General features: G+C 43.9%; 4 protein-coding genes across 4 annotated transcripts in view; 1 reads left to right on the top strand and 3 right to left on the bottom strand.

The window, feature by feature from the left end:
• Window positions 1-5,066, bottom strand: part of chd3 (chromodomain helicase DNA binding protein 3) — a 45,612-nt gene extending 40,546 nt beyond the window's left edge. Inside the window, exons 1-4 of the mRNA XM_085399332.1 lie at window positions 4,598-5,066; window positions 1,927-2,054; window positions 1,634-1,822; window positions 1,409-1,536 (exon numbers count right to left, since the gene is read on the bottom strand). Coding sequence (XP_085255458.1) covers window positions 1,409-1,536; window positions 1,634-1,822; window positions 1,927-2,054; window positions 4,598-4,760 — 608 coding nt within the window. The 5' untranslated portion in view covers window positions 4,761-5,066. The remainder of the gene's footprint in view (window positions 1-1,408; window positions 1,537-1,633; window positions 1,823-1,926; window positions 2,055-4,597) is intronic.
• A 5,330-nt stretch (window positions 5,067-10,396) lies between these two features.
• On the top strand, window positions 10,397-13,203 carry naa38 (N-alpha-acetyltransferase 38, NatC auxiliary subunit). The gene is made up of 3 exons (XM_085399328.1): window positions 10,397-10,512; window positions 11,635-11,809; window positions 12,752-13,203. Exons 1-3 carry the CDS (start codon window positions 10,474-10,476, stop codon window positions 12,874-12,876), a joined length of 339 nt encoding a protein of 112 aa, XP_085255454.1. The 5' UTR covers window positions 10,397-10,473; the 3' UTR covers window positions 12,877-13,203.
• A 1,281-nt stretch (window positions 13,204-14,484) lies between these two features.
• dnajc3b (DnaJ (Hsp40) homolog, subfamily C, member 3b) lies at window positions 14,485-21,320 on the bottom strand. Its single transcript, XM_085399320.1, has 12 exons — window positions 20,850-21,320; window positions 18,939-19,049; window positions 18,629-18,753; window positions 18,448-18,522; window positions 18,219-18,362; window positions 17,865-18,046; window positions 17,657-17,776; window positions 16,412-16,517; window positions 16,111-16,231; window positions 15,740-15,872; window positions 15,473-15,621; window positions 14,485-14,806 (listed from the first exon to the last, which is right to left on the bottom strand). Exons 1-12 carry the CDS (start codon window positions 20,932-20,934, stop codon window positions 14,661-14,663), a joined length of 1,497 nt encoding a protein of 498 aa, XP_085255446.1. The 5' UTR covers window positions 20,935-21,320; the 3' UTR covers window positions 14,485-14,660.
• Window positions 21,321-23,082: 1,762 nt separating this feature from the next.
• Window positions 23,083-26,117, bottom strand: cldn15a (claudin 15a). Its single transcript, XM_085399309.1, has 5 exons — window positions 25,895-26,117; window positions 25,484-25,648; window positions 25,135-25,216; window positions 24,948-25,055; window positions 23,083-23,945 (listed from the first exon to the last, which is right to left on the bottom strand). The coding sequence occupies exons 1-5, from the start codon at window positions 26,109-26,111 to the stop codon at window positions 23,852-23,854; spliced, it is 666 nt and encodes a 221-aa protein (XP_085255435.1). The 5' UTR covers window positions 26,112-26,117; the 3' UTR covers window positions 23,083-23,851.
• Between the last annotated feature and the right edge of the window lie 460 nt (window positions 26,118-26,577).

The following is a 26,577-nucleotide window of genomic DNA, read 5'->3' as shown; positions in this document are numbered from 1 at the left end:
GGACAGAAACAAGTAATAGTAGTCAACCCAGGCTACTGGCGTCTGTGCTAACAGACACTTAACAGGAGCTCTTCTTCATTAAGGAGGAAGCAGTGTCACCAAAAAGCATCAAATCGTTTTGACATTATTATTATTATTAAGGTTCGTTTGGTATTAATAGGTTCAAGTCCTGTCAATGAAACAGTTTCATTTCCATGTGTTGTAGAATCAACCATATATGGACGTTTATTGATGTTTCTATTGTATCTAACCATCTGTTCTACTGCTTATTTGGGTCCTTGTCCCAGGGGGCAAAAGTCAAACAGAGTTGACTAGATCTCCCCTCTCTCTGTCTCTAGCCACCGCCTACAGATTAGGGACCATAATGAAGCATTTCAGTCATAACATACAATGTCTTCAAGACATCTTGGATCAGGCCTGAGGTCACCAAGCCCAAAATACACCTCACCACGAAAGCCATGAGGCACCTTAACTCAGAGCATCTCCAAGATGAACAAGCTTCTCCTCGAGTTTAGAAATATTTCACAGACAGCTCCTTTCTGTCTGTCAGCTAGACGCCAGGTAGGAACTTTGCCTAGAGGCTCAGCTCTGTCATCACCACAACAGACCAGGTGGGCACCCATATCACCACAGCTGCTCGGGATCAAGACCCTCAAGCACCTGAACTCTGTAAAAGTTAGCCAGCCAAGCCGAGGACTCCTCACTCTCCTAACCAGCCTCGTCACATGAGCTGAGCAGTTACAGTAAGCTTACCAGCAGATGTAGACACTGTGGGGGAGTAAAGAATAAAAACAACAAGCCATAAGTCTGTGAAGGTTCTCAGTCATCCAGGTCATCGTAGTCAAAGGAGCTTGCAAAGAAAAGCGTCTGGACTTCTTTAAGTTGCTTGAAGATGCTTCTCGGATAAGAGGTGAAACGTCTTCAAGCAACTTAAAGAAGTCCAGACGCTTTTCTTTGCAAGCTCCTTTGACAACAAGCCATAAGCACATTGTCAACATCCACATAGTTAGCAGCAGCACTTCCACTCCCATCAGATCAGCTAACGGGAATCTGACTCCACTCTGCAACTCAAACAGAAGTTAGAATCAAAAGATTTCCAAACTGCACCCCTGCAGTGCAAAGTCACAGCGAGTGTGCGGAGCTAATGTCTTTTGAATACAGGCGTAATGACACGACATTTCCAGACAAACGTTCCCACAGGACGTCAGCACTCTTACTCGTCTTTTACCCTGAAAAGCGAGAGAAATTCGAATGTCGAGCACCTTTTTTCCACCTGACGACAGCTCATCAGAAGTGAGTTGTCTGAACCTATTTAACCATCCAGTAAACCTAATCTGTGGAGCCTATTAGGGAAGGTTTAGCTGTCTTGATGTCACCCACCCACGTGAGAACAGAGAGCAGGCCGTACCTCATGAACTGGCTGAAGGCTTTGTAGTTGGTGAGCTCCCTGTAGTCCTCCTCTGTGAAGATGTGATCGACATCCTCCAGGCCCCACTCCCTCGCCAGCTGCGCCGAGGTCTTCTGTTCTAACGGTTGCTGAGAAGAAAGCAGAGCATCAGACCGTGAACAAGGGTGGACTCGTCACCGTTGATCACTGTTGGGGTTTTTGGGAGTCAAGCGAAAACGTCTTTACCTTCGTTGTTTCCTCCTGACTGCTGTCTCGATCCCCATCGTCTTTTTTCTTTTTCTTGGTTTTCTTCTCTTTCCTTTCTTTATGTTTCTTCTTTTTCTTTTTCTCACCAGATCCATAGTCGCTGGCAATGCTGTCCGAGTTCTCGCCGTAGTCTCTTTCTCTGTCCGAGTCTCTCTCTACATCACTGTCCTGTGCATGCAGCGAGAGATGAAAAACAAAAAAGGAAGAAGAGCAGTTAAGACGCTGTAATGTGGACGTCAAACTTCCAAAATCCACAGGCCGAGGAAACTCACGATCTTCTTGCGTTTTTTTGCTTTGACAGGTTTCCCTTCCTTGTCTTTCTTTTTTGTGTCCTTCTTCTTCTTCGGCCGGCCTTTCTTCCTCAACGGGACCTCTCTGTCTGATAGCTCTGCCTCTTCCTCTGAGGAGGAAGAGAGAGAGAGAGAGGGTTAAGAAAGCGTGGAAGAAAAGACAGCTATCAGAATCAGCTGAACATTAATCTTCTCAAAACGCTCCCCGACAAGCCCGCTAATCCCAGCTGACCATAATTACACATGACAAAGGCTGCACGATAGCCACACAGTGGCATCGCTGACCTCTGACCTTGTCTGAATTGTGACACATGCTAAATTAGATAGTTTGTCAGAGCGCTCTAAGTAGATTTGACAGCCGGTTGCTGCAGCCTGGGGATGTAATTGGTTTATGGCAATGCAAAGGGTGATCATTACCTTTGTTAAAAAGAAAAAAAAAAAGAAAAACAGAGCCCTGGGGGAGGAAGTGGTGGTGGTGGGGTTGTTGCTGATAATCAATGGATACATCCTGATGAGTTGAGGGAGGATTTAAATTTATAAAACTTTTATTTCAGGGAAGAAATAGTCTGAAAACCTCAGACAGCTCAGAGGGGACTGAGCCACTGTGCAGCAACTGAAACCAGCTGACATTATGTGGCATAAGACCTGAAAATGTCAGGCCAGTTATTCCCGATTTTACGTGGGAATCATCGCAGCCACGGGGGGAGAAAGGAATTTAACCTGCAGGCCGACCTGGCTTGCAAATGACAAGAGAAACACAGGAAGACGAGGGCAGATAGCAGCCCGGGCTTCGCGGAGAAAGCAGCAAAGCGTTGAAGCATAACCAAGATATGGGCTGCGGTCTCCGCCAGCCGCTCGTCCCGTTTCACAGGCTGCGATTTGTCGGTTTTTATTGTCTGCCTGCCTTTGTTGGTGCGCGCTCCCCCCACCACCACCAGCAACAGCAGCAGCAACAGCCATCCCCTCACCTCCTCCTCACTCCCACCCCGTCCACCAGCCAACCCCACTTCCCGCGTCTGCGTGCAGCGTTCAGCCGCCGAACGCACGCCGGGGGCGGCAGCGGCACGCACGCGGGGCTCGGTGATTCAGAGGCCGCCGGAGCGGTGAACTGGAACGACTTCTCTCCCGCTCAGGCCCCCTGACCACCGCTGTGACCGCTGCTGGAAACAAGGTCGTGATGGGGCTAAGGTCCTCCCGCCGGGAGGCCTCGACACTAATTTATCTGTCTCGCACTGCGTGACAGCAGGTCCACGGAGCCCTCGAGCTAATTAAGTACAAAAAAGAGCGCAGTGAGATGATTTGTGCAGGCTGCCGTCCTGACACTCGGAGCTCCGAGCTGACTTTTAACTCTGTGCTTCAGTCACATCCAAACCAGAGCTCACAGTACAGCCCACGACGGCAGCTTTCAGCCGTGCATCTGATCTCCACTGTTGCTGTGTGGTTAACCAGCCTCCACTCTCTGCACCCTTCACTTTCACTGCCCCCCCGTGCAAGTTCACTGCCACAGAAACTTCCAGAATGTCATTTAGTCAATCATCGCCTGACGCGATCGATATTTGTATGTTGCTGCTGCTGCGAAAGGGGGGCGGTTAAGAATCAGAATGGGACACAGACACACTAACACCCAGCTCCGAGGCGCCAAACATGCCCGATAATAGACGTTTAATACGGGTAACGACCGAGCAGGTCCTCCGGAGCTGAACGCAGTATGGGTACCTTTTACAAGAAAACGAGCAGCATGCGGGCAGTGCTGTCCTGTCCTGACCTATCACAGAGACAACCAGGCAGTTTGTGCCTCTCGTCGCGATTTCACACACTCGCCCGGCTCTGTGACTGCATCGTCTCCCCAGACTGCTATCAGATTTATACATAGCCTCCGGCCAAGAGGAGAGTCCATGCTAGCGTGTGTGCCAGTCCTTCAGGGCGACCTCATTACCCCCGCAGACCTCTGCTTTTTAAAAACAATTTGCAAGTCCTGCACGTCCAAGAACCCCACCAATAAAAAAAAGCAAGGGACTATTTTTTTTTCTTTTCAACAACTTTTCACGACTGTGAAGTGAGATCGCGACGAAGTGAGGGGGGGAGGCAAAGCCACAACAGCGGTGCCAAGTTCAGTTTAAACTTTTGCTGGGGATGCTAGACGCAAAGAGGAAGTGGAGTGAGGACAAAGTGCAAAACACAGCAGAAACACATCAGTAGGTTGTGTGTGTGAGTTTGTGGCGTTTTTGTTGCAAACTGGACTTGTGTTTGCACAGCGCGCTCTCGCAGCTGCAAATATGGCACCTACAGCAACGTATAGCTGCCATAACAGGACAGCAGCCTGAGTGCGGCTGTCTTTTTTTAAGAGGAAGGAAAAAGTGTTAAAGGAGGCTTTCTTTCTTTCTTTTTTGTTGTTGTTGTTGTCTGCGCGCACTCGAGATCTCGCTGCTTTCTACTGTACCGATGTGGACCTGGATGGGATGTGTTGGAGGAGGGGGGGGGGGGGGATTAAAAGAAAGAAGATCTGCGGGTTTCGGACACTTCCATCACGCGCTTTTCTATCTTATATTTGTGCCTCTAAGAAAAGCAGCAAAAAGCGCGCGTGAGTGTGTGTATTTCTTATTTCGTGTGCGCGCTCCCGACCTGTCCGCCAGTTTCCCGTTTTTTACTGTACCTGGCGCGGCTGGTGTTGCAGTTTCCCGAGGCGCCGCCGGCGAGTTTATGTCGCTTGCGTTCTCGTCCAGGTCCCCGTCGTCGTCTTCTTCATCAAAATCTCCTCCCTCGGAATTAACCACCATGCCCTCGTCTTCCTCACAGGACCGGAGAGGAGAGGACATTATATCCCTGTCATTGGATCCGTCCTTGTATTTAAAAAAAAAAAAAAAAAGAAGGAGGGAGAAAGAAGAAGGAGAAGAAGAAGAAAGGGGGAGAAAAAGCGCGTTCTTGTCCGATTATATGATATTTATTTAATATTCAAATCGGCTCAGGAAAAAGTGGGGGGCGTTTTGGAATATTTTACACCAAGGCAGAGCAACAAAGATGGCCGCCCTCTTATATTTATTTTTTAACAACCCCCCCAATAAGAAAAAAAAATCCCCTTACATAAAAAATGGCTGACTATATTATTTCAGAACGCACCCCCCTCCTCCTTTCTCTCTCTCTCTCCTTCTCTCTTTCTCCCTCCGCGCGCCCCCTCCCTCCTCAAAAACGTACACATTGTTACAAGGAGCAAAAAAAAAAAAAAGGGGGTGTGTGACTGCATGTAAGTTACATTGTTACTTGTTTGTTTCTTTTCTCTCTCTGACCCCCCACCTCCCCTCCTCTCTTTTTTTCCCTCTCTCTCGCTCTCTCTTTCTCTATCCCCCTCACCCTCCCCAGCCCCTCAAGTCCGGATCAGTCACGAATCCGACAGACTTGCCTGGTGTCACTGTCACTTGCCAGATCACACGCAACAACTCTCGCTTTCTGCATTGCAGACCCCGACACAAATCTATCAAATATGGCCACCTTATATTCTCCGGAGCCCCCACCGTTGTGCTTCAAAAAAAAAAAAAGAAATTATTTTGGAGCAGCAGCAGTAGGGTTGGGCACGCGCTTGTATATATACTTGTGTGTGTGTGAGCGTGTGCGTGTGTATGAGTGCTGGGGAGGGATTGAGAGAGAGAGAGAGAGAGTGAGAGAGGGGGGTTGGGAAAATCTGCCGCAGCCATGCCCAGACTTACATCAGATTGTATTGCTTAAAAAATTAACTACTTGTGGTGGGGATGGAAACAGGTCGGGGTACGCAAAACCGCGTTTCCACCTCTAGAAAGCACCGCGAGAAACGGCTCCAAGTGCGCACGCCGTCTCTCGCACCGGCGTTTAAAACGGCCACGAGAGATTTTCCGAGCTCTCGCTGTAAAGTCGCGCTCTCGTTACCGCCGAGCTGTGACAACTGGATGGCAGTAAGGCCATGGGAAGGCCTAGACCCCGGCCAGCCCTCGGGGCACTTTTGTTTTGACAAAAGGAATTTTGATTTGCTTTTTTTTTTTTTTTTTTTCGCATTCAAGCCTCACATAGAAAATCAGGGTCAGGCAGGAAACTGTGACTTCACTAAAGATTCAAATATATGGTTTAAAAAAAGAATTTACATAATATCTTTTTAAAAGGCGCATTATGTTTTAAAATACATGATTCCTATTTCATTTAAAAGAGATATTGAATAAATAATGAACAAATTACACATTTCTTGCAATCTCTTGTTTCCCAGTGAGCCGATATCTAGTAGCAGTAGACCCTTGGTCCCTTTAATATCTCAGCACCTGTGTTCCAATAAGCTGCTCATGTCTTTACTCTTTAATTCGCTTCAGCAAACTGTAGTCAGCCCTAGAGTGTGTGAACATTTGTTCAGAGTTAGAGGGAAGAGTGTGAAATTTTATTTATAAAGTGCTAAATCACAACAACAGTAGACTCATATAAAGGTAAAGGGTCTTTATCTTTATATGAGGTAAAGGCCCTACAATAATACAGAAAAAACCTCAACAATCACACTACCCCCATGAGTAAGCACTTGGTGAGAGTGGGAAGGAAAAACTCCCTTTTAACAGGAAGAAACCTCTACCATAACCGGGCTCAGGGAGGGGCAGCCATCTGCTGCGACCACTTGGGGGTGAGGGGAGGAAGACAGGACCAAAGACGCACCGTGGAAGGGTTTTATATGTAGTAACATTTGCTTTTTGTATTTTCAGCCTTTATTTTGAAAGGATAGTGCAGAGACAAGGCAGGGCAAGAGTGGAGGAAATGGCCAGGGGGCAGACTCAGACTGTGCAGCTGCAGCAGCCTTTGGCATACGGGTCACCTGCTCAACCAGCCCACAGTTAAAGGGCCACCCGCCCAGTATTGCCTGAGGTTTGAGCTACCTGAGGAGGCCTTGGGGGGTCAGGCCACACCAAAGTCAAAAGGCCTTTTACACTCCATTCAGTTTGCATGCTGAGCACATGCAAATAAAGAAATGCAAGCATTGTGAATCCAGGCTCACTGTTACCTCAGTGAACCACCTTTCCAGTCTTACTGACCACACATTGTGGTTTACACCATAAGCCACATGTACACACATTCACACACACACACAGATATGTCATCCACTGTTAAACAACCTAAGGAAGTTTTATATGAAGATAACTGAAATGTTGCAGTGCAAGCACGCCTAAATCTCCCTGAACCTCACCACGATACAACCTTCTCTAACCCTCCTGTTGTCCCAACAGATCTGTAAGTGAACGCAGGAGGGGGGAAATGTGGAATTATAAAAGTGTCCGAAGCTGAAAGACATCCCGACCACACGGCCGACAACTCAGGCAGCCTAGCCGTTGTGACATCTCATAAAGCCTCCGCGTCTCCAAGTTCAGCGCTCCGTCTATGCTATCTGTCACTCTGTCAGCTGTGGCTCCCACACCAATAACTGGGTATCGTGTAAACAAGCATTTCAGTTACGCCTCGCCTGCTGAGCACGCTCCTCCTCCTCCTCCTCTCTCTGCTGCTGCTGCAACAGGTGCTCGAGCTGCTTCGGCTCAGCTCGCCCCGCGCCCACAAATGAGAGGAGAGGAATTTAATTAGTGTCTGATCCAAAGGCCACATCTGCCAAGAGAGAGACGGCGCAACGCAAGACAACATGGGCAGAGGAGACATGTCTGTGTGTGTCAGTGCAGGGAAAGTGTATCACAGTGTGTGTGTGTGTGACTGGAGTCCCCCCATCCACCCACCCACTAAGCCTCTGGCCACTGAGGTGTCTGCGGTTGCCAGATTGAGAGGCTGGTGATGTGGAAGCTGTGTGTGTGTGTAGCTTACATACCCTAACCCACACTACCTATGTGTGTGAGTGAAGTATCTGTACTCATAACCGTGCATGTTTCTCACTATGCTATTGCAAAAGAAAAAAAAGGGTGAAAGCAGCCAGGGCTCTCATGTGCCGTAGGCCCTGACATACTGCGCTACTCTGCTGTGACTACCCGCCTTCCCCCTCCCCGCCCACCCGCCCGCCGCTACCAACACTCCCCGTTTGGCAGGGAGACATGTCGAGGATGAGAGAGAAGCCTCCCCTGGGTGCTGCGCTCCAGCTAACCCAGATTTTATGCAGTGTGACACACAGAGGAAGACACCGGCTCCTGAGCTCCATTCAGAGCTGAGCTGTCTGAACTGAGGCGACCCGGGGAGCAGATAATGCTTAAATAAGAGGCGTGCAGCGGGGGCCAATCCAGCAGGCGCTGGTGTGGGATTGAATTAGCAGCAGAAGAAGTGCTGATCAGTTGAGTTTTGGCTCAGCGTATTCCCTGACCAGTGAAACACTTGTACCGGTAATAAAGTGATAAAAAGTAAAGGTGGGACACAGTGCTTTTTGGGGTTTAATTGTGCCAGTTAATGGGCTCCAGTTGTGGCCGTCTACATTGAGAGATGATGATTTATGGGAAAGTTTTATCAGAGACATAAGAGGGAGAGGGTGATGAAAAACTCCTGAACTATCTAACTACATCAAGACTAAAGGACATAATCAGCAACATCCACATCCACCAGATAAAGTGTGACACATCGAGGTTTAGGGTTAAGGCTTCTTTGGACAGTAAAAGAAAGTAAATCCTCACAGGTTTACTTTTAACTCATGAGGCATAGGTCATCATCTGTGATTATCATTCTAACCTAAACTATTAAAATGTGCCATTTTAAGTGTCCCAAGAAGCTGGGACGGGCTCCAACTACAACGCTGAATCTGATAAGCAGAAGGAGCTAGATGGATGGGTGTGTGGATAGGATGTGGTTCTCTCCAAAACACAGCACTAGGGTTAGGGATGCCATTGATAATGACTTTAACCTCACATATTAAAAGCTTTTTAATGTGGGTGCTCCTACACTTCTCTGCAGATGGGTCAAAAACACAAAATAGCCTTCTTTTGCATGCTATGCATGGAGTTTTGAAGGATAAAGAGGATACAAACCTTTAGTTACGACTATGATGCCAGTCATCCCTCTTCTAAGGATTCAAGATACCATCAGCACAGTCAGCAGCAAGGCCAGCACTCACTGCCACTACAAGAAGATCTGTGGATTATGACTTTAGTTCAGATTAAAAAAAAAAACTATGCACACCACCTAGCTGAGGCTCTATTTTCACTCTCATTCATTTCATTCACATAGAGATGCGTCGATATACAGTGAATATATGATGAAATGCTGCTGCACAAGAGTATATCTTCTACAAAATCATGCTTTTTTAAACATCAGTAGTTACATCTGTTCCGGGTCGTTTGCTGAACAGTGTTTGTCTGATCTTATGATATTGTATCTTAACTTGATCTTTCCTTTCTCGGGAATGACTCACATAAATCTTGACTCTAAATTCTTTTTAAAGTCTTTTAAAATATTTCACGGCGATAATAATTAAAAAAAAACGCAGGAAAACGTAGGAACTAAATAGAAAAGAAACTATTAGCCCCTCCTTCAAACTCTACTTTGAGAGAAAAGTGCAAACCAGATATTTATATTCACATGCCAACATTCCAGTTTTACATCATCTGTCTTATCCAGTGTGTAACATTTAATCTATGCGGTCATTTAGATTTAGATTTTTGGCACTTGAGAAAAAGAGGTTTACTATCATAGTGTTTCTTCTTCTCTCACGCAGCTTCTCTGTTCTCTTTTTCCTGTAAGTAATTGGGTTTCATGGTTCTGTTAGATGTTTGGCACCGTGGATCTTTTGCTTATTGGTTCCTCTACAGTGTGTGTTACAGTTCATTTCATTTGCAGTTATGCTGACAGCCTCTCTCTTTACTTTTATTTTGAGTCAAATTAACTTGACTGCTTTTATTTGTTCTGCAGATATTGCGACTTTGTTGTTATTGTGTTGCCATAATAGTGCAGTGAAAATGATATTTTTGCGACAATCATAACCACTGTAATGACTTTAGCAGTTTCCCCCCAGGTTTTAAATGTGGTACTTTAGAAAGGATTTTTAAGTAACACTTGGTAAGTTATACAAGTCATCTTTTCAGTGAAGCTCGTGGGTTAAGCAACGCGTACAAATCAGATAGAAATCTCAGTGATTTTATCAGTGTTTTTAAAGCGATGTGTCAGGAAATGAAGGGAAAATGATCCTGTAGCGGCCACCTGTGGCGACGGTGGGAACATACAGGCGAGCTTTAAAATGCCACACTCCAAATTCTCCAGACTTACCCGACAATAAAACTCTGAACACGTAATAGTTTTCGTTTTTGAAAAGTATGGGTATATGAGTTTTTAAAAGGCTTTAGCAAACAGTGCTAAAACGAGGCTAATGGCGTCTTTGATCAGTGCCAGCTGGTAGTTCCTCTTAAAATTAATAAATTTACAGACTTAAATGTTAACTTATTATTATTAATATTTATCATTTAAATAATGTAAACTTTAAAAAATTCTAGCAGCATCCTAACGGACCTCCCCTTTAAGAAAAAAAAAAAAAAACTGGATCGTTTCCGGTTTCGCTGGTCCGTCGATGAAATTGCTCCGTAAGCAAATGCCGGAGGAGAAGAAGAGGTGCAGGTTATGGCCACAATGATTGAGGAAAACGGCCCTTCGACTCACGTATGTGTTTCTCGTTTTAATTTTTCAGTTTGTCTCGGGGTTTTTGGTGCTGTTTAACATGTCAAAACTGAGATTAAAAAATAGTTAAACTGAAAAGTATTTCAACATTGTCATTGCTTCAGTTGTAGCCAATTCGTTAGTCGGTGGCTAACAAATTAGCTTGTACATCTGACCTGGTAACCTGCGTTTATTTAACTGTTTATATGAACGACAGACTAGAGATTCACTATGTGTTGAGTTCTCCTCACCAAAATGCAAAGTTTGGTCATTCTGTCTCAAATCATTATTTTTTCCTCGACCGTCTCAGATTTACCTAAACATTTTATAGTCCAGAGTTTGGATATATATAGTGATTGTTTTAAAATGTTAGCTTCATATATCATTTTTTTTCAATATATATGTTTTAAGTCCCATCCACCTACTTTCAGGCCTTTTTATAGCTCAAAACTATTAAAAATAAAATCCTTACATTTCCACAGGCCTTCCTTTCTGTAATTTGTAAAATGCAGTAGTGACAGTTTCCAAATGGTATATTGATTCATTTCACAGTACTGTAACATAAAACAAGTAGAAAGCTTTTAAACATGAAATTCTTGGTCACAGAAATTAAGAAAATGTCATTTTCATTCAACTTTTATTCTGTGTTTAGCAAACATGACAAGTTGTACCAGGAAAAAAAGATATCAGTATGTATTAAAAGATATGAGATTTAACAGGAGTGCATGGAATTTATTTTCTCACATTTTATCTAGCTAATCCTTTTTTTGGTTTATGTGTCCCAAAAAAGATCCCGATTCCCTTTCATGGTACGAAACACCAGTGCAAATTTCACACATTTTTCTTTAATAGTTTTTGAGATATTCACATTCAAACACTGTCGGATTTCAAAATTTGGGGTCAAAAAACATTATGAAAGTGGGTCAATGGAGAAAAATGTATACTAAGAAGTGTTTGATATATGAAGCTAAAATTTCACAGCGGTCATTACATGTGTCTAAACAGGGCTTCTTTCAAAAAATATATAATAATGGATTAATAATGTGCCAAGTAGTCTGTTAAATAATAATTTAGCCCTCAGCTTAGGTTTTATTTTGCTCACTTTCCCTTATTGTCCTCACCCAGGAGCAGTCTGAAGTGTCCTCATCATCTCAGGCACGGCAGAAGCTGGAGGGACTCCTGAACAAGAACATGAGGATCCGCATGACAGACGGACGGACTCTGGTGGGCCTTTTCCTCTGCACTGACCGGGACTGCAACGTCATCCTCGGCTCAGCTCAGGAATTCCTTAAATCCACAGGTACGCAGAGGCGACCTGAGCACAGCGTCCACTGATGCCTTAGACTCCGTATAAAAAGGCTGTTCTGCTCTTTTTCACACCTCGCACTTTTTATGGTGTTGTATTATCAAAGCATCTTTGAAGTGTCTTTCCAGGAAAGATTTAAACACACAGGTGTGCTATCAAACTGTGACTTTACTCAATGCCAAACCATCTTAAAGGTTATCAATAAAGCTAAAAATAATACTGATCAGAACCAGCAGCTGTGGGAAACTCATACACGATGCTTTTGTCATTCAACATGCTCTGTTGGAGGAGATGTGGTTACTGTGGAGGCCATTCGAGTACAATGAGTTCATTCTCATGTTCAAGAAACCAGTTTGAGATAATCTGAGCTTCATGGCATGATGGTTAGACTGGGGTTATAAAGGGGTGGGCATAGTCAAATACCCCAGTTAGGCTGCAGGTATTTAGACTATGCTATGTTGGTAGCCAGTGGTACATTGCGGGGTAGCTCTTTAAACAAACGTCTGAATGTCACAGTATAAATTGAGACTCATCAGACCAGACAACGTCCTGCTTTAATGTTTCTTTTGTTGTTATTGGGCAAAGCCCTGCTGTTCTTTCTGTATGTGCTGTTCATTCAAAGGTGCTCTTCTGCATACGTTGCTTGTAATGAGTTATTGTTGCCTTCCTATCAGCTTGGATATTTTCACTTTTTCAGAAATTTCTCTATGAACCACACAGATGGTCGTGTGGGAAAATTTCAGAAATATTCAGACTAGTAGAGCCCCTTAAATCACCTTTCTTCCTCATTCTGATGTTTACATAACTACATGTCTAAATGCACTGATTTGCTGCCATGTGATTGGCCGACTTGGTATTTACATTAACGTGCAGGTGTGCTTAATAAGGTATCACACAGTAAGTGTAGTCTGACCTGTTGTCTCGTTTTCTTTTCAGACACATTCTCCCAGAGCGAACCCAGAGTCCTGGGCCTGGCCATGATTCCCGGCCACCACGTGGTGTCCATCGAGGTGGAGGCAGACAGCCTGGACGACACACAGGGATTCGGAGCTAACCACTGACGGAGCTCCGTCTGTTTGGACAGCATTCATGTGACTGAGTCCTGCCGAGCCAGACTCTAGGCCGTGGTCGATCCCAGGAGAACGGACGACGTCAGTCTCTCGGACTCTTTGGACGCAGACCTTCTGTGTCGATGTCGTGGATTCAGTCAGTCCCTCGGCGACTGATGAAAGAGTGCGTTTGCGTCAACTGCTGCACAATGCAGCGAGTGCAGAAATGGTGTGGGCGTGCATGAGGTGTGAGTAAACGAGAGCTTACTTGTATGTGTCTCAGTGTCTGCAGTGCCCGTCTTTATTACAGTGTGTTTTAAAATAAATCGCCCTATTTGACACTTTGTGTTGCCGTCCTCGCCTCGCTTTAAAACACAGCAAAACAAAATGAGCAAAAATGCGTTTGTTTCAATATTTTAATACACTTGAGCTTGTCAGCTGACTCAGTTTGGCAACAGGAAAAAAAAAGCCTCCAACAAAAGAAACCCAGAAACAAAACCGTCCCACTCAGAGTTAAATACAAAGAGAGCCTGTCACATTTTGTTCACACAATCAAGCAGTAGAAGCTGGTTACAGTCAGTGTGTCCTCAAGTTATTAAAGACAAAATAACTTAATTTGTGCTAAAAAATAAAGTCTTTAAAAACATCATCTCGGTTCACCTGTGTGGCCCGTGTGGCTGCAAGAACCTCATTTATAAACTGTATGAAGTTCGTATGTGTCAGTGCGACCCATTGGATAAATATTATCCAAACATGCTGCTCGTGAAGTAGATATGGTGTACCTCGGGAAAAATAAAGCAGCAGCTCAGACACGCTTCAGTAACACCTATTTATAAATGAGGTTCTCGGATAGCCACTGAAGACACACGGGAGTGTGTGGAAGGCTTTTCAAAGGCCTACAGTAACATTTCAGGAGTGAAGTGGCCTTTTCAAACAAAGTAAAAGTGCAAGCTTTCGAAACGTTTCCTTGAAAGGAGGAGGGAAGGAACAGAAATACTCTAAATGTCAATGCAGTCATTTGCGGCTGTTTTTCTAAACTTTTTTTTTTCCACTTATTTTGTGCACTTACATCCATAATGTCTGCCCCTGGATATAAATGAACATCTCCAAACCAAAATTCACACAGAATTATTCCAATTAGCTATCAGGAGGCGCTGATTTAAATTTAAAAATATACACGTATACATCACAGAGCACCTACGCTGACTTCAGATCCATAGGATATTGAAATTCTTACACCTACAGGTTTCCTGTAGCGGTGCTCGAGTTTCACCATAAATATAGCTCAACAGCCACAGGTCTAATGATAAATATAAAAATCCTGCTTCTCTAGTGTAGAGACGTCTCGACGTGGTAAAAAATAGAGACTGAAAACAGTAGACCTTTAAAGAATACTGCAAGCAAACGGACAGACGTACAGATTTCCAAGCAAAGAGTCACGGCACTAAAAATAAAAAGGAGGCGCCGAGTAGCGCTTCAAAGAATGGCACAAAGAAAGAATAAGAGCGGACACTGCTTCCAGCCGTCACACATTTCCTACGGAGCTCGTCTGTAGACTTCATTTTCTTCAAGCACAACGTAATTTATGAGTAACCACAGGTAGGTCCTTTGATTTTGTGGTAAAAAGTCCAAAATAACAAAAAAAAAGTTTGCGAAAACCTGCGTCCAGGCTGACGCAGAGCTTTTGAGGAAGACTCGTCCTCCAAAATCCCCCGAAGGTTTTTTCCAAAGTATCCAATCCACCTAAAACGACACTACCCCCCTTCCCCGCCCGTGTGTTCGTCAAGTCCTGCTCTCTAGTTGTACTGGAACTTGAAGTGGAAGCTGCCGCCAGATTCAAAGGGGTTGAAGTGAAAAGGCCAGCCCTGCTGACCTCCGCCGCCTCCTTGCTGGCTTTCTGGGTCCAGCGGATCCTCGCCCGCATCAAACTTCTGTCTCATTTCTAGGAAAAAAAAAAAAGTAATAGAGAACAGGATCGTTAACATTTTAGTAAACGATCAACATCAACTAGTTTGGACTTGGTTTGACAAACATCCATTTTCTTCTGCTTTTACAATTCTATTCAATTTTTTACAGGACCTGTGATGATGGTGAACTTGAACTTAGGTGCCACTGTGCTGCCCCCTACTGTCACAATACCAAAATGACATCAGTCTATTCATCAGACAAAACCTGACAGTCAGTAAATGTTTGTTCTTTGACTGCAGAGCTGCAGTTTTAACGTCTGCTGAGCAACATTTTTTGGTCTGTTTTGTGAAAAGAAGAACGAAGCCGCTCGTTTCTTTCACATGAATGTTCTCATAGCTCAGCTTAACTTCATTTCTGAGAAAGCCAAACTTTCTAAATTAGCCCAACTAATTTTAATGCTTGTGTTCTGGACTGTAATACATGCTGCTCACCATGCATTGCTATTGGAGTTTTCGGAGACTTTTCAAGTCTATAAGTGGAAGAAAATGAATAGATGGATGTTTATGGAGACTGTTGGAATTTGTGACTTTCCCTCTGGGATGAGTAAAGTATGTCTAAAATCCTGGAAATTCTTTAAAATCAGATATTGGTGGTGTGGAAATGTGGCTGTAAAGACTAAATAACAAGGCTGGCTGCTGACCTGGATCAGTAAGGACCTCTTTGGCCGATGCGATGTCGATAAACTTCTTTTCTGCTTCTTTCTTCTCGGCCTCAGACTGGAAGTTGTCGGGGTGCCACTGCTGTGCCAGCTTCCTGTACGCCTTGGTGATCTCCTGCTTGTTGGCACTCCTGAGGAAGTTTCTGAGTGTTAGCGGGCCCTCTTATAATATTGACGGGCGTTGACTTTGGCATCAGAAAAATAAAGTAAACGTGTAGTGTTTATGTTGAAGCTGGCTGGACTGGTTACCTGCTGACACCGAGGATTTTATAGTAGTCCCTCTTACGAGACTGCTTGAGCAGCCTCTGGGCTCGGTCCAGCCCCTCTTTGATATCGTTGCTGTCGCCGTCGAACTCTCTCGCCTCCTGGTAGTCCTCCACAGCTGCATGACACACAAGGGATTTACAGATTACTCCTATATATTATTTGTACCACATATCTGAGGCTAATTATGTAATATTGTTTTACTTTAATCATCAATTATCAATAAAAATCTTCTGATACTGCGTGTGCAGTTCTGAGATGGAAGCTGTGTCTATGGTTACGATAGGCTCATGACATCATAACAGGACATAAGCATGGGATGAGTTGAGTTGCATTCATTGAGAAGACTGTGTCACCTTTCTCGTAGTCCTGGTTGAGGATATAGGCCTCTGCTCTGTCTCTGAGGACGTTGGCGTTGCGGGGGTCTCTCTGGTGGGCCTCCGAACACACGTCTATCGCCTCGGTCGCTGATTTAATCTGGAAATGATATGAAGCAAAAGGTGAATGATTACAAACTAAGACTGAACTCTATTGAGAACTAGGACAGTGCGTTTGCAAGGAAATGATGATTTATTTAGAGGTTCCACATCTTCTGGGGGATGTGAGAGGAGAAAAATGAGCATCGCTTCGTGAGAAAAGCTGCCGTCACTCTCCCACCTTCACAAGACAGAAGCAGATCCTCTCTTTGGCCAGGTTGGTGTAGTACGGGACATTAGGCTCCGTCTGCATTACTGATTCATACTTTTCTATGGCTTCTTGATGCCTAATGGGGAGAGAGAAACACAGTTAAAGGTCAAAGCACTTAACATGCTGTGGCACTGAAGCAGTTCACAGTTTACAAGCTGCAAATGTACAGACGAGTTAGTTATTATCCCACCTATGAAAATAAAATAAGTGCCGTTAAAGAGAGCCAGGACTTTCAAACACAGCATTTCCAAACATGCTTGTTTTATTTTGGATGCTTACATTATTTTACTTTGGGCACAGAAACACAAATATGTCATAAAAACTACCTGCATCGACATTATTAGCCCCCCTGCTGCTAATACTCGGTTTTGTGTTCTCTTTGCTGGTTAACAGCCTGCAACTGTTTCTTCTAGTTCTCAATAAGGCTCTCACGCGTGTCCTGAGGAATCACAACTCACTTTTCTTTGATGAATCTCCAGCGCCTCCAGATTTTTTAAGTCAGGGCTTTTGCCCAGGCCAGTCAGGGACATTCACTCTAGTCTTCTGGAGCTTGTTCTTAACCCTGAGTTTTAGGTCGTTGTCATGTTGTTCTGGGGTCTTCTTAGTTTCCTTTCTCTTCCAGGCTTGTTCTGCACTGTGTGGCTCTCTTTGAATTTTGCAATGATGCTTCTCGCTCCAGTTTTTAACACTTGGAAAACGCTGTGATATGTTTGCATATCGCCTCCTGCAACGTGAGCATCGGCCATTCTTTTTATCAAGTCTAAACTGTCTTCTTTTGTCTTTGACCATCTGTCTTCTCATTGACAGCTCAAACTCTTGCTGAAGTTTTTTGCTGTGTGCAAGTTGGACGATAACCCTCAGTTTTAACTTTAACTTACAAGCTGAGCATTACAAGTTACAGCAAATCATTGCACAGCAGTGGTTTGTGGTTTTTTTAGGGGGCTAATAACACTGACTCTGGTATTTTTTCTTCTTTTATGAAATTATTCTGTTACTGTGTGAAAATATTTATAATTTATGCTTTCTAAAGAAAATGCTGTGTTGAAAATCCCTTGCTCTGTTAAAAGCAAAGGGAAAATTTTCATAGCTGTGCTAATAATTCTGCCCTCATTTGTATATGTTACACTTTCAGAGGCTGAGACTATAGCTGCCCTCTGAAACTCTCATTTGCATGCAGGTGGAAGCGAAGTGCCTCAGCCCAACAGAAATACCCACCTGCCCTCCTCAATCAGCTCTTCGGCCGAGTCCAGCTGCTTGCTGAGCTTCTTCACCTGCTTGTAGTGGCTGAAGCACTCCTTGTCGTCCTGGTCGAGTTTCAGACACTCTCTGACGTTGCTGCGTGTGAATAGATGGAAAAAGTGAGACTTCATTTGCGTGGCTGAGCAAGCCAGACCTATTTGTTTATTCCAGGAACGACGCTCACTTGAGTGACTCGTGGTGGTCGCCGAGGCTGTAGTGCAGCTTGCCGAGCTTCAGAAAGGCGGCGCGGTTGTCGTTGCGAAGCCGCGTCGTCGGCGTGAGATCCTGGATGGCTTTCTGTGGATCTCCCATCCGGATGTAGCACTCTGCGCGGAGCTCCCGAGACTCCGGATCCCAAGGAGAGATCTAGAGGAAGACGGAAACTTTTTATAAATGAGCAATCAGCTCAAAGATCATAGTGATTCCTTTAATAACTAAAATGCTGAGGCATTAAAATCAGATTTGAAATCACACTTTGAAGCAGCTGGTATTGGTAAGATTGTAAATGAAAAATAAAATTAACCAACAAGACCCCTACCTCTATAACTCTCTCCAGCACAGTGATCGTTGTGCTGTAGTCCCCTTGGTGGTACGCGGCCTGGGCCTCCTCCTGCAGCTCCTCCAGCTCGTTCGCCTTCATCAGCTGGTTCTGAGCTTCCTCGTTGTCTGAGGACCGCTGCAGCTGGAACAGCAGGTACATATTATTGTGGCAAACTTACGTGGGAGAGTGATTTAGGACTGCAAAAGCAGCACGTTATAAAACCTACCACTGCCTCAAAGTCCTCCCGTGCCTCCTGCGTGCTGCCCTGCTTCAACAGGATGTTCCCTCTCTGCAAGCGGGCCTGAAAAATACAAACAGATGAAAAGATAGGATGACGAAGACTCTGAAGAGGACAGAAGAAATGGAATATGATAGAAGACATTAAGAAAGGCTAGCGAGTGACCTACAGCCAAGAAATCGGGCTTGAGTTGGATAGCCTTGGTCAGATCTGGCAGGGCAGATTTGGACTTTCCCATGGCCAGAAACACTGCAGCTCGCTTGTAGAAGGTCAGGTAATTCTTAGAGTCACCCTCTGGAAAATGCATCATCACAATTTATTCATTTTTATTTTAACAAAAGCAACAAACACAAGCTTTGAACCTCTAAACTCTTTTACCGCACAATAACACACCTTTCTCGACTGTACAGACAAGCACCGACTGTGTAGACTGAAAATGTCAGCCAGTGGCAAGAACGTGTCTGTGTGTGTAACCTTACCCACAGCAGAGTGGTAGTGGGACAGGGCTTCAGCCAGCTGACCAGCTGCCAAAAGTTTGCGGCCCATCTCCAAGTGGTGCTCAATCTCAGCCTGAGTTTCCCCAAAGACGCCTGTAACATAAAACTGGGTGTGAGCCTCGCTGGAAACACTGAAGAGGGACAACTTTATAGAAGGAAACCACAGTGTAGCCCAGTGTTCTTTGTGTGTTTGTCTTTTGTTCACAGGGATAGCTCAGTAGGTAGAGTGGTTGCCCCATGATCGGAAGGTCGGGGGTTCGATTCCCCTTAACAGCTACCCTGAGGTACCCCTGAGCAAGGTACCGTCCCTACACACTGCTCCCCGGGCGCCCAATGGCTGCCCACTGCTTCACTGAGTGAATGGGTTAAATGCAGAGAGCAATTTCCCCACGGGGCTCAATAAAGTACAATAATGTAATAATAATGTACACACTTGCACCTCTCTTCTGATGACAGAGGCTGCACAAGCTCAGAAAAAGATTCAAAACGCACAATCGAGCTACGGCATCCGACCAACAACCTAACTTGTCTCCGAACTGCTCAGCCTGACCTTTCCCTCTGATGTACTCATTTCCACTCTTTTCCATCCTCCCATGAAACTCTTAACATCTTCACCTCAGTCTCCTGTCTTTATACCAGAGCGATCATCTCAGCAGGTCTCCCTACTATCTTCTAAACCATCTCTTTCACCGCTTTCCTTTTTCACTCATCTTCACCCACTCCCTCTCCCTTATTCACCTCTTATGCACTTTTATGCTAAATATTGCACAAGTCACATTATCAAAATATATTTTAACTACCTAAAGTGAAAGTACTCATTACACAGAATGGCACTTTTCAGAATCATACACATTATATTAGTGGATCATTGCAGTTGAGGACTGTTTTACATCCTTCTACATTGCTTATAGGCATTGATCTATAATAATGCAGTTAATCTTCAAATGAATAAGCGACTAAAGTCTTAAAATCTCCATCTGCATCCAAAATATAGTGGAATAGAAGCAGAAGGTAGAGAAATACTTAAATACAGTACAATTACTGTGTATTAAACCTCACCTTTAGTAGTAAAGTACGCAGTTAAGTGTAGAGCTGAAAGTAATTTAGCGCTGGCGCGGAACGAGGGAGGGGTGAAACTAAAGAAAACCGATGTAATGAAAAGTGAAAGTGGAGTATTACTGCAAGACGAAACCTTATACAATCAGTGTTTTTAAAATAACATATAAATGTAACTGAACTATAAATATTACTAAGGGCAGAGGCCTGACACAAATGGTAAATGGTAAATGGCCTGTATTTGTATAGCGCTTTTCTAGTCCCTAAGGACCCCAAAGCGCTTTACACAACCTGTCATCCACCCATTCACACACACATTCACACACACATTCACAAGCTACAATGTAGCCACAGCCACCCTGGGGCGCACTGACAGAGGCGAGGCTGCCGGACACTGGCGCCACCGGGCCCTCTGACCACCACCAGTAGGCAACGGGTGAAGTGTCTTGCCCAAGGACACAACGACCGAGACTGTCCAAGCCGGGGCTCGAACCGGCAACCTTCCGATTACAAGGCAAACTCCCAACTCTTGAGCCACGATCGCCACAGGTAAAAGCAGGTGGTGCTGGGACTGTAAGTCCTCACTACGCCCCTGGTTGTAAGGATGCTGCCCTTGGAAACATCTTTTAAAGCCTTCATGTTTAACTTTTACAGATTAATAGCCGGTATCTTTAAATCAGAGCAACGATATAGTAATTACTTTTTTGTATTAGTATTTTAAGAGCAGTTTCGGGGTCAGTAATTAAGCCGGCTTGATGAATTTTTAGCACTAAAGACGACAAACAAGTGAGTAAGCAGGCTGTTTTTTGTTTTCTTTTAACGTGAAGTGGGTCTTACCGTCCAGCTGGATGTCCAGGATGACACACAGCAGTGACAGGGAGCACAGGACCCCGCTGAGTCCGGCCCGCCGACACGGCTCCATCTCTTCCCGGATTCACGCTTTAACACCGGAACCAGCCAACTTCACAGCTCTGCGTCCGCTTCGACTGAAAGCGCCTGTCTGTTTCATTGAAATCTGCCTGTTGTTTATTACACCCTCATGGGTCTCCCCTCTCTACAGAACAGCTACGACGGTGTATTTACGGTCCCAATCGGACAGTATTCCGTGTAGAAATGAGTCGTATCGCTGAAAGGTTCCTCCCCTCACAAAAGAACTAGCAGCTTAAATTCACTATCCCGCCTGAATTAATTATTTTCTAGACTCGTTTTAAAGTTAAAACGACTAGTCTGTTGCTGAAGCCGAACAGCTGACCGTCCTTACACTTTGTAAACGAAACCTTGCCCCTCTGCCAGAGCCGTCCCCGCCCTATCTGCTCTACTTTTCCATGGTTGGTCCGCGAGGTGCACATCCGTGTTCGCCCGGAAACGTGGGCTGCTCTCATTGGATAAGCTATTTTAACAGTGACGCTCCCACCATGTCCCTGCATGGGCCCGGCAGCCTGCACACTGCGGCCAAACGTCACCACGGGGTATGTAATTGACAGTGGTAACACATGACGACGTGTTATGCAACGTAAAACAACCTGCTGAACAGGCCCAGTCTGTGTTTTTACCTCAAAGAATGCGAAATGCAAAGAATGCGAAAACCGTAATCATCCTGTCCTAATAATAATAATAATAATAATAATAATAATAATAATCGATCATGATAAATCATCATTTCTTTTAGTTCTCTGCAGGTCTATAAAGTTTTGTCATTTAATAACTTAATTTAAAAGAATCCTGAATCTTCATTTTTGAAGTGATTTACACTCACTGGCTCACTCACTTCATAGTTATACCGTGTGGTACAAGGTCGGACATCTTTTTGCCTTTTAAGAGTAAGATCGACCTTAATTCATCATAGTACGGATTGAACAAGGCGCAGGAAGCATTCCTAAGAGATTTTGCTTCATACTGACACCACGCATGATATGCATCTTCTGTTCCATCCCAAAGGTGCTCTATTAGTTTGAGATGGGGTGACTGTGGAGGCCATTTCAGTAAAGTGAACTCATTGTCATGTTTAAGATGATTTGAGCTGTGTGACATGACACGCTATTGTTGTCAGCAACAATAATCAGGTAGCCTGTGCCATACAAATGAAGCTCAGGTGTCTAAATGGCCTAAAGCATGCCAAGAAAATATCACACACCATTACATCACCAGCAGCAGGACAAACGCTGATACAAAGCAGGATGGGTCAATGCTTTCCTCTTGTGTACTCCTAATCCCTACCACTGTAGCAGTTGAAGCAAATTGAGACTCATCAGTACAATCATCTGTTGTCAAGTTTTGTTGTCCATGCGTAGCCTCAACATCATGTTAGCTGACATGAGTGTCACCCATTGAGGTCCTCTGCTGCTGCAGCCCATCTGCTTCAGTGCTCGATATGTTGGGCATTCAGAGACTTGGTTGTAACGAGTGGTTATTTGAGTAACTGTTGCCTTCCTATCATCTGAAAACAGTCTGGACATTCTAATCTGACCTTTGACATCAGCAAGACATTTTCTTGCGTCTGGATATTTTCTCTTTTTCAGACTGTTTCACTGTAAACCCTACAAAGGGTTGTGATCTGTCGCAGTAGATCAGCATTTTTCAGCCCGTCTGGCACTCAAAGTCACTTAAATCCAATTTTTTCCCCATTCTGACACTGAGGTTAAGCTTCAGCAGATAATTGCACTATCGAGCATTTTAACAGTCGTAATAAGAAGCTGGGCAGCCATGTTTCACCAAAACAGCTTGAGTTCACCTTGAACCGGTGGACACACACACACCAACTCACATAAGATGTGTTCTCCTCTTGTGTTTTGTTAACAAACTGAACAAGAAGTTGCTGAGCTGAGACCTGGTGCTATTAAAGGCACACAAGTCACAGGATTTTCAATCATTCGGTGGTTGATGTGTCCTCTAAACGGAGTCACTGTCATCCTGGTTAAGACCGCTTCCACCTGCATACATTTACCACGGGTTAAGGTGACCACCCAGTGACTCTTCCCTATCTTCTTTATTATTATTAAATAAGTTGTACAAAATACAGTCTTTATTTGACACATAAAGACATTTGAATTTGCTGCTTTTAGCACCAAATTTAAATAGTAAAAATGTGGAATTTGATGAAAATATAACATTTGCAATCAGTCTTTACTCTGAACACAGACACCGAACAGGTTGTTGATGATTTCCCACAATATTTTACCCAAATCATGTCCTGATGACCTGTAATCATGCGCCTGGCTGATGGTTTTTTAATTTTAATTTAATTTTTTATTTAAAAAAGGAAGAATACAGCCACCACTGTTTTTGTCTGTGGTAAGCAAAACTGGAATGTTCAATGTAAAACATTTAAATTTGTACATTTGCTTACCCCCCCCCAAAAAAAACCAACAACAACAACAAAACCCCAAAAACAAACAAACAGGCAAAATACAATCAAAACAAAGACAACCTGCCCTCCAGCGCCTCAGGTGTCGCCTACAAAACTGTACAAAACAACATATCCCAACAATCATCACACTTTTGACCTTCCCCTTACAAATGTGATTGAATTCATTGGAAAATAAGTGACAATATCAGAGAAATATAAATATTAATCATTGAGAGCGCACAGTGAGTTTGTGCAGTGACGCTGATGTTTTGTCAAGCTTTTTGCAATCATTTTATCCATGTTATTTCTACAGAACATGCATTTTGAAACTGCGGTTATTTGTATATAACATATACAGCTGAAATACTCCCAACAGTGAACATCTGATGCACTGCAAGTGTTTCCACAGTGATGAAATGGCACAATGTGTTAGTTAGACCAGCCAAAAGTGAAGGGATGAATAAGTCCACAAAGCTCAGTTTCCAAATCCTGCTCAGACGTAAGCGTTTCTCCCGTAAGTACTGGCGGCCAGGCTTCTGGTTGGTGCTGGTCCAGAATACACAGTTCCCCTTGCATGAGGTAGAGGGCTGCAGAGAAAGAAAACGTCAGGATCAGATGGTGGAAATACAAATCACCCCAAGCATGCTGCACATCATATACTCAGAGTCTCAGCAAGGAAATTAAAAGTTTTAGAATAGTGTTAGAATAAGTTATCCTTATAGTGGCAGTGCACCTATCAGAAGTGAATATAAACAGGCTATGGTCAGTGTAAAGTGAGTAAAATTCTTGTGAATAATCTAGTTACTACTTTTTTTGACCACTGGGGGGAGCCAACTTTCTAATCAGGGACATGAGCACTTGCCACTAGGCAGCCATCTTGGTAACGTGTTTGCATTGTTTCTTTTTAAAGCACAGTTTAGATCTACTTTAATTCTAATGATTACCTGGATAGAAATCTAAATCACTAATCTGATTTAAAAAGTTTACAATTTTACCGACTTTCTAATAAAATAAGGTTTTAATAAATACGTGTGTGGGTTTTTGTTTCTGTTTCTGCCAAAGATTTTCATTCTTTTTCAAATCTTTGATTGCTACGTCTCCGTTATTCACTTTGAGCAGTCTGAGACCTGCTCAGGAGCTTCCATCTCCAAACAGAGATCTCTCCACAGAGAAATTTAAAATCTTTTCTATGCTGTGTTTTATGATGTCCCTGTAATGAAGGTGGGTCAAAAAATTTTCATACAATTTTTATTTGTTCTTTTGCCCATGTTTACCATTGAGACAGGTAATTACCAAATAAACTATAAACCTACTATAAGCCCCTTAAACCTGCCACTTAGCACAGTCGAGACAAAGACACCTGGATGGGTGGGAACTATCGACACTTTGAGATAAGTTCATGTTGCCACAGTGAGTCGCTAGAGAGCCACGGCATCCGTCTCCCTTTGTATCAAATTAATAACAGAACATTCAGCACATTCGTGTTTTCTTTAATTTAACCAGAACATTTTTCATGGCGGGGCCAGACTGCACCTGTAGACTCTGAGAATTACCTCCAGCTCTGTACATCAAAAAGAGATCAAACTCACTATTTTTCCTCTGTGCCCAATTTGCAGGAGCAGGTGAGAACGGCTCCTCCAGCGATGGCGAGCACAGCAGAGCACCAGCCGATGTAAAGCCCTTCTCCTATCTCATACCTGTGACACATAGCAAAATTATGGGCTGCTGGCACTGCACTTTAGGCCTGTTTATCTCACACCACTAACAGCAACTTACTTTGTGCCAGGGTAGTAGGGATCAAAGAAATTCTGAGTGATATTGAAAGCATACCAGGACACTGCAACCATAGTGCACAAACCTTTTGATAGAAAAAAACAGACAACAACAACAGGGAGTCTTTAGTGAGCAATAAAACAGTGACGGGTCAGAGTTTAACTCTGATCCAAAGTATTGAAGTAAACAAAAATAGGTAGGACTGATCTAAAAAGGCGGTAGGGCATTATCATGATTCATCAGCATGCTGGGGAGGTTTCTTTATCTTCTTTAAGGGGTAGTGTAATAGGAGGTCAATATTGTTATCTGAATAGCCAGGAAGAACAGACTGTATTTTCTATGCTTTTGTTACCTTGAAGCATAAAAAGTACTCCAGCAGTGCCTGCGATCCTCCCTTTGAGAACATAGTTTTCTCCTCCTGCTTTAGAGCATTGTATCCCGATCAGCGAGCCCAGCAGTCCAAATGTGCCAAACACTATCGAGGCAATCATCAAGGCACGAGACGCTTGGATGTAACCTGGAAACAGTGCATAGATACACAAAACCACATAATTCTAGCAGATTTTTCAAAGATGGATTGATGTTTTAATGTGTACCCACAGTACAACAAAAGATAGGACATCTAAGCTCTTCAAGTTGTCCTTTTAATACATTTCTTATGACAGAAACCCTCCTCCAGACAAAGCAACATAAACATTTGATGGCATCCAACTTTCCCGAACCTCATGATATTATTAAGAAGTCAATTTTTTTGTCAGCATACCATTCAAAGCGAGCATCGAAGGGAAGTCCCTGCAGTTACTGACCCCGGTTGAATCTGTCGCGCAGGACATCCACAGGTTTTCATAGATCGTAGAGGTGGTGATGACATTTCCGTCAACAGTGGAGGTCCTCCAGTAACGGTTTGGAATCGCAACCCCCACCATTATCCATCCGATGAACCCCAAAATCACAGCCACCACTTCCACGATTGGATCCATGACTTCTCCTCGTCACTGTCAGTGACGACAGACTGAAGTTTTTGAATTTAATAAAAGTTGTTTTTTTATGAAGATAAAAACATCGGATTTGGGTGAATGTGTGTGTGTGATGTGTGTCCGCTCCGCCACTGAGAGATGTGTCCAGTTCAACAGATAAGTATAATCAGTTATATGACTCACTTGCAGTCTCTCCTCCCCCTACACTCTCTCTCTCTCACACGCACACACGTGTACTCTATCCTCTTTTTTTTTTTTTTTTTGCATTTTACACCCCTGAAACTGAACAGGTGTTTATCGGCTCACTTTCAGGGTCCAATGGTCATCTGCTACTCTTAATGACGCCGTGACTCTGTATGCATTTCTGGTTATGTTTATGAAAAATACTCAAACATATAAAATTCTCCCATCTCTCATAATAAATGATTACACTATTTGTCATTTAATAACTTTTAAAGGATATCATTGC

The sequence above is a fragment of the Rhamphochromis longiceps genome, linkage group LG3 (genome assembly GCF_057381845.1).
Source record: "Rhamphochromis longiceps isolate RC_006_pf linkage group LG3, R_longiceps_female_GT1.1, whole genome shotgun sequence".
In the NCBI taxonomy this organism is placed as follows: Eukaryota; Metazoa; Chordata; class Actinopteri; order Cichliformes; family Cichlidae; genus Rhamphochromis; species Rhamphochromis longiceps.
This window is presented reverse-complemented; position numbering and strand designations above follow the sequence as displayed.